This window comes from Mesoplodon bidens (assembly GCF_964165515.1).
Source record: "Mesoplodon bidens genome assembly, chromosome: 17".
Classification (NCBI taxonomy): Eukaryota; Metazoa; Chordata; class Mammalia; order Artiodactyla; family Ziphiidae; genus Mesoplodon; species Mesoplodon bidens.
The window spans coordinates 5164215-5178724 of record NC_138174.1 but is presented as its reverse complement, the minus strand read 5'-3'; the positions used below and the strand labels follow the sequence as shown (position 1 = coordinate 5178724).

At 40.6% G+C, this 14510-nt stretch overlaps 1 protein-coding gene and 1 long non-coding RNA gene across 3 annotated transcripts in view; one reads left to right on the top strand and one right to left on the bottom strand.

Moving 5' to 3' along the window:
* LOC308605204 overlaps positions 1–14510 on the bottom strand; it is a 38794-nt gene that overhangs the window by 11709 nt on the left and 12575 nt on the right. The window lies entirely within an intron of this gene.
* LNX2 (ligand of numb-protein X 2) overlaps positions 1–14510 on the top strand; it is a 48741-nt gene that overhangs the window by 31481 nt on the left and 2750 nt on the right. The window contains exon 8 of the mRNA XM_081214967.1: positions 12869–13027. Within this exon, the coding sequence (XP_081071093.1) occupies positions 12869–13027 (159 nt within the window). The remainder of the gene's footprint in view (positions 1–12868; positions 13028–14510) is intronic.

The window sequence follows — 14510 nt, the reverse complement described above, 5'->3', positions numbered from 1 at the left end:
TGAAATATGATGAAACATTTTGACTTTTAAACTGGTATGAAAATGACTGATTCTTTAAAATAAGCAATAAGAATATGCCCGTTTCTGAGCCATCTAGCTTCATGTGAAATAAATTTATAATAATTAGCATTTATACAGTGCTATATGGTTTATAAAGTATTTTCATATAAAGAATAACACAAAAAGCAAGGATATTATTGGATTTCATTTATTAATTTAACTTGCTGACACATCCTCTCAGTTAAAAGAAGAGGGGAGGGCCTCCCTGGTGGCGCAGTGGTTGAGAGTCCGCCTGCCGATGCAGGGGGCGCGGGTTCGTGCCCCGGTCTGGGAGGATCCCACATGCCGCGGAGCGGCTGGGCCCGTGAGCCATGGCCGCTGGGCCTGCGCGTCCAGAGCCTGTGCTCCGCACAACGGGAGAGGCCACAGCAGTGAGAGGCCCACATACCGCAAAAAGAAAAAAAAAAAAAAAAGAAGAGGGGAAAAAAAGTAAGAGGGCATAAAACTGTAATAGAATAACTGTTTCAGGGAACTCTAGGGCCCTTGTGGAGAGAGATTTTTCATGACAGAGATGATTAACTGCTTCATATGTTTATTCCGTGCACCAAAACTGATTTTTTTCCCCATTAAAAAATCAACATAGATTTAAATGGTTCCTATTCAGCTCCTGCAGACATGCCATCTAAGTTGTGAGCTATCAGAAGGAACCTAACTGATCTTATTAAACACTCGGCCCAAAACTTTATGTGTGAAGTTGTACCCTCCTGCTGAGCAGTTCTGCCCAAGTGCCCAACTCTGCTGCTGCACAGGCTGAGACCAACGGCATCCTGGAGAAACCCCCATGCTTCTTGTAGCTTTCTTTATTTGTTATTCCAGGCTAGTTTTGGGGTCAGTACCTCTTCCTTTGTTCAGGGCATTTTCTGATGTGCCAGGAAGAATAACAAAGATTTTAGATGAGAAATGCACAGGATAGTACAAGGCAATCTACAGAGTCGATGCAATCCCTATCAAGTTACCAATGGCATTTTTCACAGAACTAAAAAAAAAAAAATTACAAAATTTATATGGAAACACAAAAGACCCCAAATAGCCAAAGCAATCCTGAGAAGGAAAAATGGGTAAATGATCAAGATGGCGAAGTAGCAGGATGTGAGCTCATCTTCCCCCACAAATACATCTACATGTGGAACAATTCTCACAGAGTATCTACTGAATGCTGGCAGAAGACCTCAGACTGCTGAAAGGGCAAGAAAATCTTCACATAACCAGGTAGGACAAAAGAAAAAAGAGAAAAAGAAAGAAAGGAATCAGGACAGGACCTATGCCCCTGGGAGGGAGCTGTGAAAGAGGAAAGGTTCCTGCACCCTGGAAGGCCCCCTCACCAGTGGGGGAGATCAGCCAGGACAGAAGGGGCGCTTCAGAACCTCAGGAGAACATAGCAGCTGGTTTTATGGCAGCCAGAGCAGTGGGAAGACTGCACAGGTGGCCAGTACCATCACCCTGCACTCCCCAGCCTGAGACATGTCCACCGGGGCAGGTGGGTGCTGGAACTTGGCCTTTGGAGAGCAGACCTAGGGAGAGGACTGGGGTTGGCTGTGCAGAAACAGCCTCGGGGGTGGGGGGGGGGGCTGAAATCTACTGCAACTGCACCTGAGGGTGTACATGGAGGAAGCCTGGGCCACCTTAGAGGCCAGGCACCATTGTTTGGGGGATGCACAAGGGGAGGGGCAAGACCTTCCATTGTAGCCTTTTTCCCTGTGTGTGTGCTCAGAGGTCAAGACACTGCCTTCATGGGCTCCAGGAGCAGTCACAAGCCACTACCACCTCCCTCCTGGACTGCAGGAGTGGTCGTGAGCTACCTCCACTCCCATCATGTGCTCCAGGGGTGAGCCTGAGCTGCCACCACCACCAAGAATCCCAGGACCAGGCATCAGCACACCCCCTATCAAGGGGATAATGACCAGCACATGCTGAGGAAAGAGGCAACATGCATCCATACTAAAAACAACCCTCACACCAAATATATTAAACCCACACAAGCTACACAGCAACGCCCCTAAATATAAAGAGCCCTCCAAGACCACAGAGTAAGAGATATAATAACTAAATATAAGAAATACAAGTAAATAAAAGAAATGTCAGTAAAATGCAGAAGCAGAGGAACCTCTCCCAATTAAATGACCAAGACAATCCCCAGAAAGAACAAACAACAAAACAGACCTCTTCAGTATCTTCATTATCTCCTTGTTGAAATGGGTGTCTATTAGACTGAAGGAATTAAGAAAGGCTGTGGACAGAATATGTAGAGTACTGTAAAAATGAGCTAGAAACTATAAAGAGGAACCAAGAAAAATAAGAAAACTCATTTGCAGAGATGAAAGCTAGATAAAGGCAATGAACAGCAGAATAAATAAGGCAGAAAAACGAATAAGTGACCTGGAAGGTAGAATAATAGAAATCACCCAATCAGGACAGCAGACAGAAAACCAAACGAAAAATAATGAAAACAATATGGGATAAAGTGGGCCAATCTACTTATAATAGGAATTCCAGAAGGGGAAGAAACAGAAAAGGGGACCAAAATGTATTTGAAAAAATTGTGGCTGAAAACTTCCCAAACCTAAGGAAGGAAACAGATATCCAGGTACAGGATAAACAAGATAAACCCAAACAGACCTATGCCAAGACATAATAAAAATGGCAAAAGTTAAAGAGAAGATTCTAAAGTCATCAAGAGAAAAAGAGTTAATAGTAAAGGAAGCCCCCATAATGCTGTCAGCTGATTTCTCTACAGAAACGTTGCAGGCCAAAAGGGGAGTAGCAAGATTTCAAAGTCCTGAAAGGGAAAAATATGCAACCTAGGATACTCTACCCAGCAAGATTATCATTTAGAATAGAAAGAGAGATAAAGAATTTCTCAGACAAACAAAAACTAAAAGAATACAGCAATACTAAACCTATAGCCTAAAGGAAATATTGAAAGGTCTTCTCCAAATAAAAAAAGAAGAATCTATAGAAAAGAGAAAGTCACAAGTGGAAAGTAAATCACTAAAATAAGCCAGTACACAGATTAAAAAACAAAAATTCTGTGACAGTGATGATGATCACAATGAACAGCAAAAGGATGAACATGAAGATGTAAAAGAGGACACCAAAATCATAAAACGTGGGGGAGGAGAGTAGGCAAATGTAGACTTTTTTCCTAGAATGTGTTTGGCAGTCATAATATAGGCTCAATCTAAGACAAATAGATAGAGGAAGGGGGTAACATACTTGAAAAACAGGGTTAACCACAAATCAAAAGTATACAGTAGATTCAGAGAAACCAAAAGGAAGACAACATAAGTATAATACAAAAGAAAATCATTAAACCACTAAAGAAAAAAGAAAAAGGGACAAAGAAGTATAAAACCAATGAGAAAACAAGATTTAAAATGGCAGTAAATACGTATCAATAATTACCTTAAATGTCAATGATTAAATGCTCCAATCCAAAGACACAGAGTAGCAGATGGGATTAAAAAAAAACAAGAGCCCACAATATGCTGCCTACAAGAGACCCACTTTAGGGCAAAGGACACATACATTGAAAGTGTGGGAATGGAAAAAGATATTTCATGCAAATGGAAATGACAAGAAAGCAGGGGTTGTAATACTCAGACAAACTAGACTTTAAAACAAAGGTCATAAAGAAAGATAAAGGACACTATATAATGATAAAAGGATCACTACAAGAAGAGGATTTGACACTAATCAACATATATGTATGTACCTATTGTAGGAGCACCCAAATACATAAATACTAACAAACATAAAGGGAGAAATGGACAGGAATACAATAATAGTAGGAGACTTTAACACCCCACTCACATCAATGGACAGATCTTCTAGACAGAAAATCAGTAAAGCAATAAAAGATCCTAACTGATAGAACAGAACAGTTAGACTTCATTTATATATTCAGGACATTACCACCAAAAAAACCCAGAATACACAATTCTTTTCAAGTGCACATGGAACATTCTCTAGAACTGACCACATACTAGGGCAAAATACAAGCCTCATCAAATTTAAGAGTATAGAAATTATCTGAAGCATCTTTTCTGACCACAATGGCATGCAAGTAGGAATTAACCACAGGAAAAGAAATGAGGGGGGGAAAATGGTTACATGGAGACTAAACAATATGCTACTAAAAAACCAGTGGGTCAACAAGGAAATCAAAGAGGAAATTAAAAAATACCTTGAGATAAATTACAATGAAAACACAACCATACAATATCTACAGGATGCAGCAAAAGCAGTTCTCAGAGAGAAGTTCATAGCAATACAGGCCTTCATCTCAAATAAACAACCTCATAAAAGAATAAGAAGAAGGACAAACAAAACCTAAAATCAGCAGGAGGAAATAATAAAGATCAGAAGGGAGGTGACTCACCCGGGACGCAGCCCTGGCCCTGCTGTGAAGAGTGCACAAGAGCACGCATTGGGCTCGTTTCTAATTTCAGCTCCGGCAGCCCTGCTGGGGTCCGGTGAGGAAGCTACTGGAGGGGGTGCTCTATCAAAATGAAGGAATAAACCAAGAGGAAGCAAAGAGGTGCTGCAACCAGAAACTCCAACTAGTGTTATAAAGGAATAGAGGATCTTTCACGAACGTCACTTCATTGTTTTCACCAGAGCGTGAGCTCCTCTATGGTGTCACAGTGGACACCGAGTGGATGAAAGGCTCTTGGTGCTGCAGCCAGGAGTCAGGGCTGTGCCTCTGAGGTGGGAGAGCCAACTTCAGGACACTGGTCCACAAGAGACCTCCCAGCTCCATGTAATATCAAATGGCGAAAATCTCCCAGAGATCTCCATCTCAACACCAACACCCAGCTTCACTCAACGACCAGCAAGCTACAGTGCTGGACACTCTATGCCAAACAACTAGCAAGAGAGGAACACAACCCACCCATTAGCAGAGAGGCTGCCTAAAATCATAAGTCCACAGACACCCCAAAACACACCACCAGACGTGGACCTGCCCACCAGAAAGACAAGATCCAGCCTCATCCACCAGAACACAGGCAATAGTCCCCTCCACCAGGAAGCCTACACAACCCACTGGACCAACATTAGCCACTGGGGGCAGACACCAAAAACAACGGGAACTACGAACCTGCAGCCTGCAAAAAGGAGACCCCAAACACAGTAAGATAAGAAAAATGAGAAGACAGAGAAACACACAGCAGATGAAGGAGCAAGATAAAAACCCACCAGACCTAATAAATGAAGAGGAAATAGGCAGTCTACCTGAGAAAGAATTCAGAATAATGATCCAAAATCCTGGAAATAGAATAGAAAAAATGCAAGAAATATTTAACAAGGACCTAGAAGAACTAAAGATAAAACAAGCAATGATGAACAACACAATAAATGAAATTAAAAATACTCTAGAAGGGGGCTTCCCTGGTGGCGCAGTGGTTGAGAGTCCGCCTGCTGATGCAGGGGACACGGGTTCATGCTCCAGTCCGGGAAGATCCCACATGCCGCAGAGCAGCTAGGCCCATGAACCATGGCCGCTGAGCCTGCGCATCCAGAGCCTGTGCTCCACGAGGGGAAAGGCCACAACAGTGAGAGGTCCGCGTATCACACACACAAAAAAAAAAAACTCTAGAAGGGATCAATAGAAGAATAACTGAGGGAGAAGAACAGATAAGCGACCTGGAAGATAAAATAGTGGAAGTGACTACTGCAGAGCAGAATAAAGAAAAAAGAATGAAAAGAACTGAGGACAGTCTCAGAGACCTCTGGTACAACATTAAATGCACCAACATTCAAATTATAGGGGTTCCAGAAGAAGAAGAGAGAAAGAAAGGGACTGAGAAAATATTTGAAGAGATTATAGTTGAAAACTTCCCTAATATGGGAGAGGAAATAGTTAATCAAGTCCAGGAAGCATAGAGAGTCCCATACAGGATAAATCCAAGGAGAAACACGCCAAGACACATATTAATCAAACTGTCAAAAATTAAATACAAAGAAAACATACTAAAAGCAGCAAGGGAAAAACAACAAACACACAAGGGAATCCCCATAAGGTTAACAGCTGATCTTTCAGCAGAAACTCTGCAAGCCAGAAGCAACTGGCAGGACATATTTAAAGTGATGAAGGAATATCTTTTTCCATCCCCTTAGGCAGGAATGTACAGTGGAGAAAGGACAGCCTCTTCAATAAGTGGTGCTGGGAAAACTGGACAGGGACATGTAAAAGTATGAGATTAGATCACTCCCTAACACCATACACAAAAATAAACTCAAAATGGATTAAAGACCTAAATGTAAGGCCAGAAACTATCAAACTCTTAGAGGAAAACACAGGCAGAACACTCTATGACATAAATCACAGCAAGATCCTTTTTGACCCACCTCCTAGAGAAATGGAAATAAAAACAAAAATAAACAAATGGGACCTAATGAAACTTCAAAGCTTTTGCACAGCAAAGGAAACCATAAACAAGACCAAAAGACAACCCTCAGAATGGGAGAAAATATTTGCAAATGAAGCAACTGACAAAGGATTAATCTCCAAAATTTACAAGCAGCTCATGCAGCTCAATAACAAAAAAACAAACAACCCAATCCAAAAATGGGCAGAAGACCTAAATAGACATTTCTCCAAAGAAGATACACAGACTGCCAATAAACACACGTAGGAATGCTCAACATCATTAATCATTAGAGAAATGCAAATCAAAACTACAATGAGACGACATCTCACACCAGTCAGAATGGCCATCAAAAAATCTAGAAACAATAAATGCTGTAGAGGGTGTGGAGAAAAGGGAACCCTCTTGCACTGTTGGTGGGAATGTGAATTGGTACAGCCACTATGGAGAACAGTATGGAGGTTCCTTAAAAGACTACAAATAGAACTACCATATGACCCAGCAAGCCCACTACTGGGCATATGCCCTGAGAAAACCATAATTCAAAAAGAGTCATGTACCAAAATGTTCATTGCAGCTCTATTCACAATAGCCAGGAGATGGAAACAACCTAAGTGCCCATCATCGGATGAATGGATAAAGATGTGGCACATACATACAATGGAATATTACTCAGCCATAAAAAGAAACGAAACTGAGTTATTTGTAGTTAGGTGAATGGACGTAGAGTGTGTCATACAGAGTGAAGTAAGTCAGAAAGAGAAAGACAAATACCGTATGTTAACACATATAAATGGAATCTAAGAAAAAAAATGTCATGAAGAACCTAGGGGTAAGACAGGAATAAAGACACAGACCTACTAGAGAATGGACTTGAGGATATGGGGAGGGGGAAGGGTAAGCTGTGACAAAGTGAGAGAGTGGCATGGACATATATACACTACCAAAGGTAAAGATAGCTAGTGGGAAGCAGCCGCATAGCACAGGGAAATCAACTCGGTGCTTTGTGACCGCCTGGAGGGGTGGGATAGGGAGGGTGGGAGGGAGGGAGACGCAAGAGGGAAGAGATATGGGAACGTATGTATATGTATAAACGGATTCACTTTGTTATAAGTCAGAAACTAACACAGCATTGTAAAGCAATTATACTCCAATAAAGATGTAAAAAAAAAAAGATCAGAGGGGAAATCAATAGAGATTAGAAGAACAATAGAAAAATAATCAGTAAAACAAGAGCTAGTTCTTTGAAAGGACAAACAAAATTGACAAACCTCTGGCCAGGCTCACCAAGAAGAAAAGAGAAAGAACCCAAATATACAAAATAAGAAATGAAAAAGGAGACATAACAATCAATAGCACAGAAATGCAAAAGCCATAAAGGAATACTATGAACGATTATATGCCAACAAATTCAATAACCTAGAAGAAATGGACAAGTTTCTAGAAACAAACAGCCCACCAAAACTGAATCAAGAAGAAATAGGTAATTTGAACAGAGCAGTCACTAGAAGTGAAATAGAATCTGCAATTTTAAAGTTCCCTACAAACAAAAAGCCCAGGACCCAGATGGCTTCACAGGCGAATTCTACGAAACATACAAAAAGGAACTTATACCAATACTTCTCAAACTCTTCCAGAAAACTGAAGAGGAGGGAACACTCCCAAAGACATTCTATAAAGGTATCATCACCGTGATACCAAAACCAGACAAAGACACGACCAAAAAAGAAAACTACAGGCTAATATCCTTGATGAATATAGATGCAGAAATTCTCAAGAAAATAACACATAAGATCATACACTATAACCAAGTGGGACTCACCCCAAGTTCACAAGGATGGTTCAACATATGCAAATCAATCAATGTGAAGTACCACATCAACAAAAGACAAAAACCACATAATCATCTCAATAGATGGAGAAAAAGCATTTGACAAAATTCAACATCCATTCATGATTAAAAAAAAAAAAACTCTTACAAAAGTGGGTATAGAGGGAACACATGTCAATATAGTAGAAGCTATTTATGATAGACCCACAGCCAATATACTACTATATGGTGAAAAGCTGAAAGCCTTCCTGCTAAAATCTGGAACAAGACAAGGATGCCCACTTATGTCTTCTATTCAACATAGTGTTGAAAGTCCTAGCCTCAGCAATCAGACAAGAAATAAAAGGTATCCAAATTGGAAAGGAAGAGGTAAAATTGTCATTATATGCAGATGATATGATACTAAATGAGAAAAACTCCACACAAAAACTACTAGAACTGATCAACGAATTCAGCAAGTTAGCAGTATACACGATTAACATTCAGAAATCAGTTGCATTTCTTTACACCAACAATGAACTATCAGAAAGGGAATGTGAAAAACAATACCGTTTAAAACCGCACCCCCTGAAATAACATACTTGGGAATGAACGTGACCAAGGAGGTGACAGGCTTATACACTGAGAACTAGAAAGCATGAGTAAAGACACTGAAGATGGCTCAAAGAAACGGAGAGATAGCGATTGGAAGAATACTGTTAAAATGGCCATACGACCCAAAGCAATTGACATATTTAATGCAACCCCTATCAAATGACACTTTCCACAGACCTAGAACAACCTAAAATTCATATGGAACCATAAAAGACCCAGAATTGCCAAAGTAGTCCTGAAGAAAAAGGCAAAGCAGAAGGCATAACCCTCCCAGACTTCAGACAGTACTGCAAAGCTACAGTAATTAAAACAGGGTGGTATTGGCACAAAAACAGACATATGGATCAATGGAACAGAATAGAAAGCCCAGAAATAAAGCCATACACCTACAGTCAATTAATCTTTGACAAAGGAGGCAAGAATACACAATGGAAAAAGAGTCTTCAGCAAGTGGTGTTGGGAAAGTTGGACAGCCACATGTAAATCAATGAAGATACACCATACACAGGTCTCGCCATACACACAATAAACGCTTAAAGACTTAAACATAAGACACCATAAAACTCCTAGAAGAGAACGTATGCAAAACTTTCTCTGATGTAAATCATACCAGTGTTTTCTTAGGTCAGTCTCCCAAGGCAATAGAAATAAAAACAAAAAACAAATGGGAACTAATCAAACTTATGAACTGCACAGCAAAGGAAACCATAAACAAAACAAAAAGACAACCTACAGAATGGGAGAAAATATTTGCAAACGGTGTGACCTACAAAGGCTTAATTTACAAAATATATAAGCAGTTCATAAGTCAACAACAACAAAAAAGAACCCAATTTTAAAAAGGACAGAGGACCTAAATAGACATTTCTCCAAAGATGACATACAGATGTCCAATAAGCACATGAAAAGATGCTCAACATCACTAATTATAGAGAAATGCAAATCAAAATTACAATGAGGTATCACCTCACACCAGTCAGAATAGCCATCATTAAAAAGTCTACAAACAATAAATGCTGGAGAGGGTGTGGAGAAAAGGGGACCCTCTTGGATTGTTGGTGGGAATGTAAATTGGTACAACCACTATGGAGAACAGCATGGAGGTTCCTTAAAAAACTAAAAATAGAGCCACCATATGATCCAGCAATCCCACTCCTGGGCATATATCCAGAGGAAACTGTAATTCAAAAAGAGACAGGCACCCCACTGTCCACTGCAGCACTATTTACAATAGCCAAGACATGGAAGCAACCTAAATGTCCATGGACAGAGGAATAAAGAAGATGTGGTACATGTATACAATGGACTACTACTACTCAGCCATAAAAAAAAGAATGAAATAGTGCCATTTGCAGCATCATGGATGGACCTAGAGATTATTATACTAAGTGAAGTCAGACAGACAAAGACAAATATCATGACATGACTTATATGTGGAATCTAAAATATGACACAAATAAACCTATGTATGAAAGAGACTCACAGACATAGCGAACAGACAGGTGGTTGCCAAGGGGGAGGGGATTGGGGGAAGGGTGGAATGGGAGGTTAGTGTTAGCAGATGTAAGCTTTTATATATAGAATGGGTAAACATCAAGGTCCTACTGTATAGTACAGAGGACTAGGCAGTATCCTACAATAAACCATAACGGAAAAGACTACGAAACAATGTATATATATATATGTAAAACTGAGTCACTTTGCTGTACAGCAGAAATTAACATAACACTGTAAATCAACTATACTTCAATTTAAAAATACTGATCAAAAAAAAAAAAAGCAGCTGGAAGAATCAGACTCCCTGACATCAGCCTATACTACAAAGCTACAGTCATCAAAACAGTATGGTACTGATATAGATCAATGGAACAGGATAGAAAGCCCAGAGATAAACCCATGCATATATGGTCACCTTATTTATGATGAAGGAGGCAAGAATATATAATAGAGAAAAGACAGCCTCCTCAATAAGTGGTGCTGGGAAAACTGAACGGCTACATGTAAAATAATGAAATTAGAACATTCTCTAACACCATACACAAAAATACACTCAAAATGGATTAAAGACCTAAATGTAAGGCTAGATACTTTAAAACTCTAAGGGGAAAACATAGGCAGAATACTCTGACATAAATCACAGCAGTATCTTTTTGGATCCACCCCCTAGAGTAATGAAAATAAAAACAAAAATAAACAAGTGGGACCTAAATAAACTTAAAAGCTTTTGCACAACAAAGGAAACTATAAACAAAAAGAAAGACAACCCACAGAATGGGAGAAAATATTTGCAAACGATGCGACTGACAACGGATTAATCTCCAAAATATTCAAATAGCTTATGCAGCTCTATATTTTAAAAAAAAACCCAATCAAAAAATGGGCAGGGGCTTCCCTGGTGGCGCAGTGGTTGAGAATCCGCCTGCCGATGCAGGGGACATGGGTTCGTGCCCCGGTCTGGGAAGATCCCACGTGCCGCGGAGCGGCTGGGCCCGTGAGCCACGGCCACTGAGCCTGCGCGTCCAGAGCCTGTTCTCCGCAACGGGAGAGGCCACAACAGTGAGAGGCCCGCGTACCGCAAAAAAAAAAAAAAGGGGGGGCAGATCTAAACAGACATTCCTCCAAAGAAGACATACAGATGGCCAAATAGCACATGAAAATAGGCTCAGAATTGCTAATTATTAGAAAAATGCAAATCAAAATTACAATGAGGTATCACCTCACACCAGTCAGAATAGCCATCATTAAAAAGTCTACAAACAATAAATGCTGGAAAGGGTGTGGAGAAAAGGGAACCCAACAACACTGTTGGTGGGAATGTAATTGGTACAACCACTATGGAGAACAGTATGGAGTTTCCTTAGAGAACTAAAAACAGAGCTACCATACGACCCAGCAATCCCACTCCTGGGCATATATCCAGAGAAAACCATAATTTGAAAAGATACAGGCACCCCAGTGTTCACTGCAGCTCTATTTACAATAGCTAAGACACGGAAGCAACCTAAACGTCCATCGACAGAGGAACAGATAAAGATGTGGTACATGTATACAATGGGATACTACTCAGCCATAAAAAAGAGTGAAATAATGCCATTTGCAGCAACATGGATGGACCTAGAGATTACCATACTAAGTGAAGTCAGAGAAAGACAATTATCATATATCACTTATATGTGGAATCTTTAAAAAAATGATACAAATCAACTTATTTACAAAACAGAAACAGACTCATGGACTTCGAAAACACACTTCCAGTTACCAAAGGGAAACGGTGGAGAGGGATAAATTAGCAGTTTGGGGTTAACATAAACACAGTACTACATATAAAACAGATAACCAACAAAGACCTACTATATAGCACAGGGAACTCTATGCAATATTCTGTAATAACCTATATGTGAAAAGAATCTGAAAAAGAATGGATGTATGTATGTGTAACTGAATCACTTAGATGTACACCTGAAACACAACACTGTAAATCAACTATATTCCAATATAAAATTTAAAAATAGAAAAATAAATACACAGGATAGTAAAACCTATTTTTGAGCCCACCTATGTCAAAAGAATACCTGTCAATAAACAGCCACTGTTCTGTGGATTCTCGGAGGTCTCTATTCTATGCAAACCCGTATTCAACAACTGGGTCAGAGGGGCCGCCACCTAGGGTAGCAGCTCTGGTTTTCCTACAAGGGAGGCTCTTCCACTATGATTTGCTGGGTGTACCAGACAACTGCTCATTTGTGTTTTGTTTTTTTGCAGAAGATTCAGAATAATGAAAATAACCTGCACTTTCCTAAAATATCAGGCCACTGTGTGGGACTCTTCTGCATCCCAGGAGCCTTTTTAAATGCTGATCACTGAGCTAAGAAAGTAGACGAGATGAGAAGTCCTAGCATGTTGTTTATGGCTCCCCCACAGTGATGCATGTAACATGGTGTGGACTTGTACAAAGATGAACAGGCTATAAAAAGCCTTCCCACTAATATTGCTTGATTTCTGTTTTTGTTTATAGTGCCCTTCACAGCTGCCATGATATAGTTTTGCGAAGAAGTTACTTGGGAAGCTGGGGCTTCAGTATCGTTGGTGGATATGAAGAAAACCACACCAATCAGCCTTTCTTCATTAAAACCATTGTGTTGGGAACTCCTGCTTATTACGATGGAAGATTAAAGTGAGTCTTGTTATGTTTAATGATGTACTTCGTGTTTATTCTAGACTGGGGTCAGCTCCAAATCCAGCCTGATGTCTGTTCTTATAAAGTTTTATTGGAACATGCCCACGCTCACTCGTTTGCGTTATCACCCATGGCTGCTTCCGAGCCACCATGGCAGAGCCAAGTGGCTGTGACAGAGACCAGTGATTCCCAGAGCCTGAGATATTTATCTACCATCTGGCCCTTTACAGGACAGTTTGCCAGCCCTGATCTAGACTGAAGCATCACCTCTACCATCTTGGCACTCACAGGTTCAGTGCCTGTTATTAGATTAACAAAATAAAGCTGAGTCATTTGGACACACTGTGACGTGACAACTTGCCCTGAACACTTGGGTCCAGTCCTGTCATTAGGTAACTTTTTCTCTACAGCACTTACGTCAGCCTAGCATTCAATTTATGCAAGTCCACATGGGAGGGATTTTGTTGCATTTCTTGTTGCATCCCTGGCAGCCATCACAGGGCCTTGCATATGTAGTAAAGTCTTCGTCAACCCTGGATGGATGATATGCGTGCCAGGCACAGGACCAGGTGCTGGGCACGGGTTACTGAATCTTCTTAGCAACCTGTGAGGTAAAGTGCTGCTGTGGTTCCTACTTTATACGCAAGATAACTGAGGCTTCGACAGGTTAAAAACCTGCCCACAGTCGAACAGCTGGAAGTAGTTGACAGTGATTTAAACCAGGACTGTGGCTCAGAGCCTTTGCCATTCAGCCCCGCTACTGACACCACTGGGCAAAAAGTACTCTCTCAATCTCTGTGCCGCCTCTTTTTCAAAGCTCAGGCACGGTGAGAAGAAAGAGGTGTTATATCAAGAGATTATACAAACAGAGGAGACGGGTGACTCAGCTCTTAGTGCCTAGTTTTGGATGAAAGAAACATTCTTAAAAAGTGGATGCTGACAGCCTAGTCAGAGTGCTGCACAAATGGGGAGTTTACACTGTTTGCAAACACAAAGTGACAGCTCAGAATATTGTGACAAGTCCATCAGGGTTAGTATGCTCCAGATCAGTCTTATCCTGACACAGATGGGAAAAAATTGTTCTTTTAGGAGGAAAGAGGAATGGGGGGATGACTTAACCATTCTCTTAGCCAAGTTACTCAACCAGTCTGGGTCTCATGCAAATTATAAACTAACTTCCACTTACTTCCAAAAAGAAACTGAAGTAGCTCACAATAAAGTAGCATATTTGTATTCAAACTAAAGACTAAACATCATAAAGGCTAGAAAGGTCTTCAGATTCATCATCCGTCTGTGGTCATTCATCTTGGAGGACAGTGAGCATCCATAGCTGAAAGAGGAGGTGTGGGTCTTATTCTCAATTTAATTGAGCCCTTGAATGTATGAGCTGTAAGAATGAACAATGAAAATCAGCAACACCGTCCAAATATATCATCTGGTATTTTTAAAAGGCAGCAGGGGCTTCCCTGGTGGCGCAGTG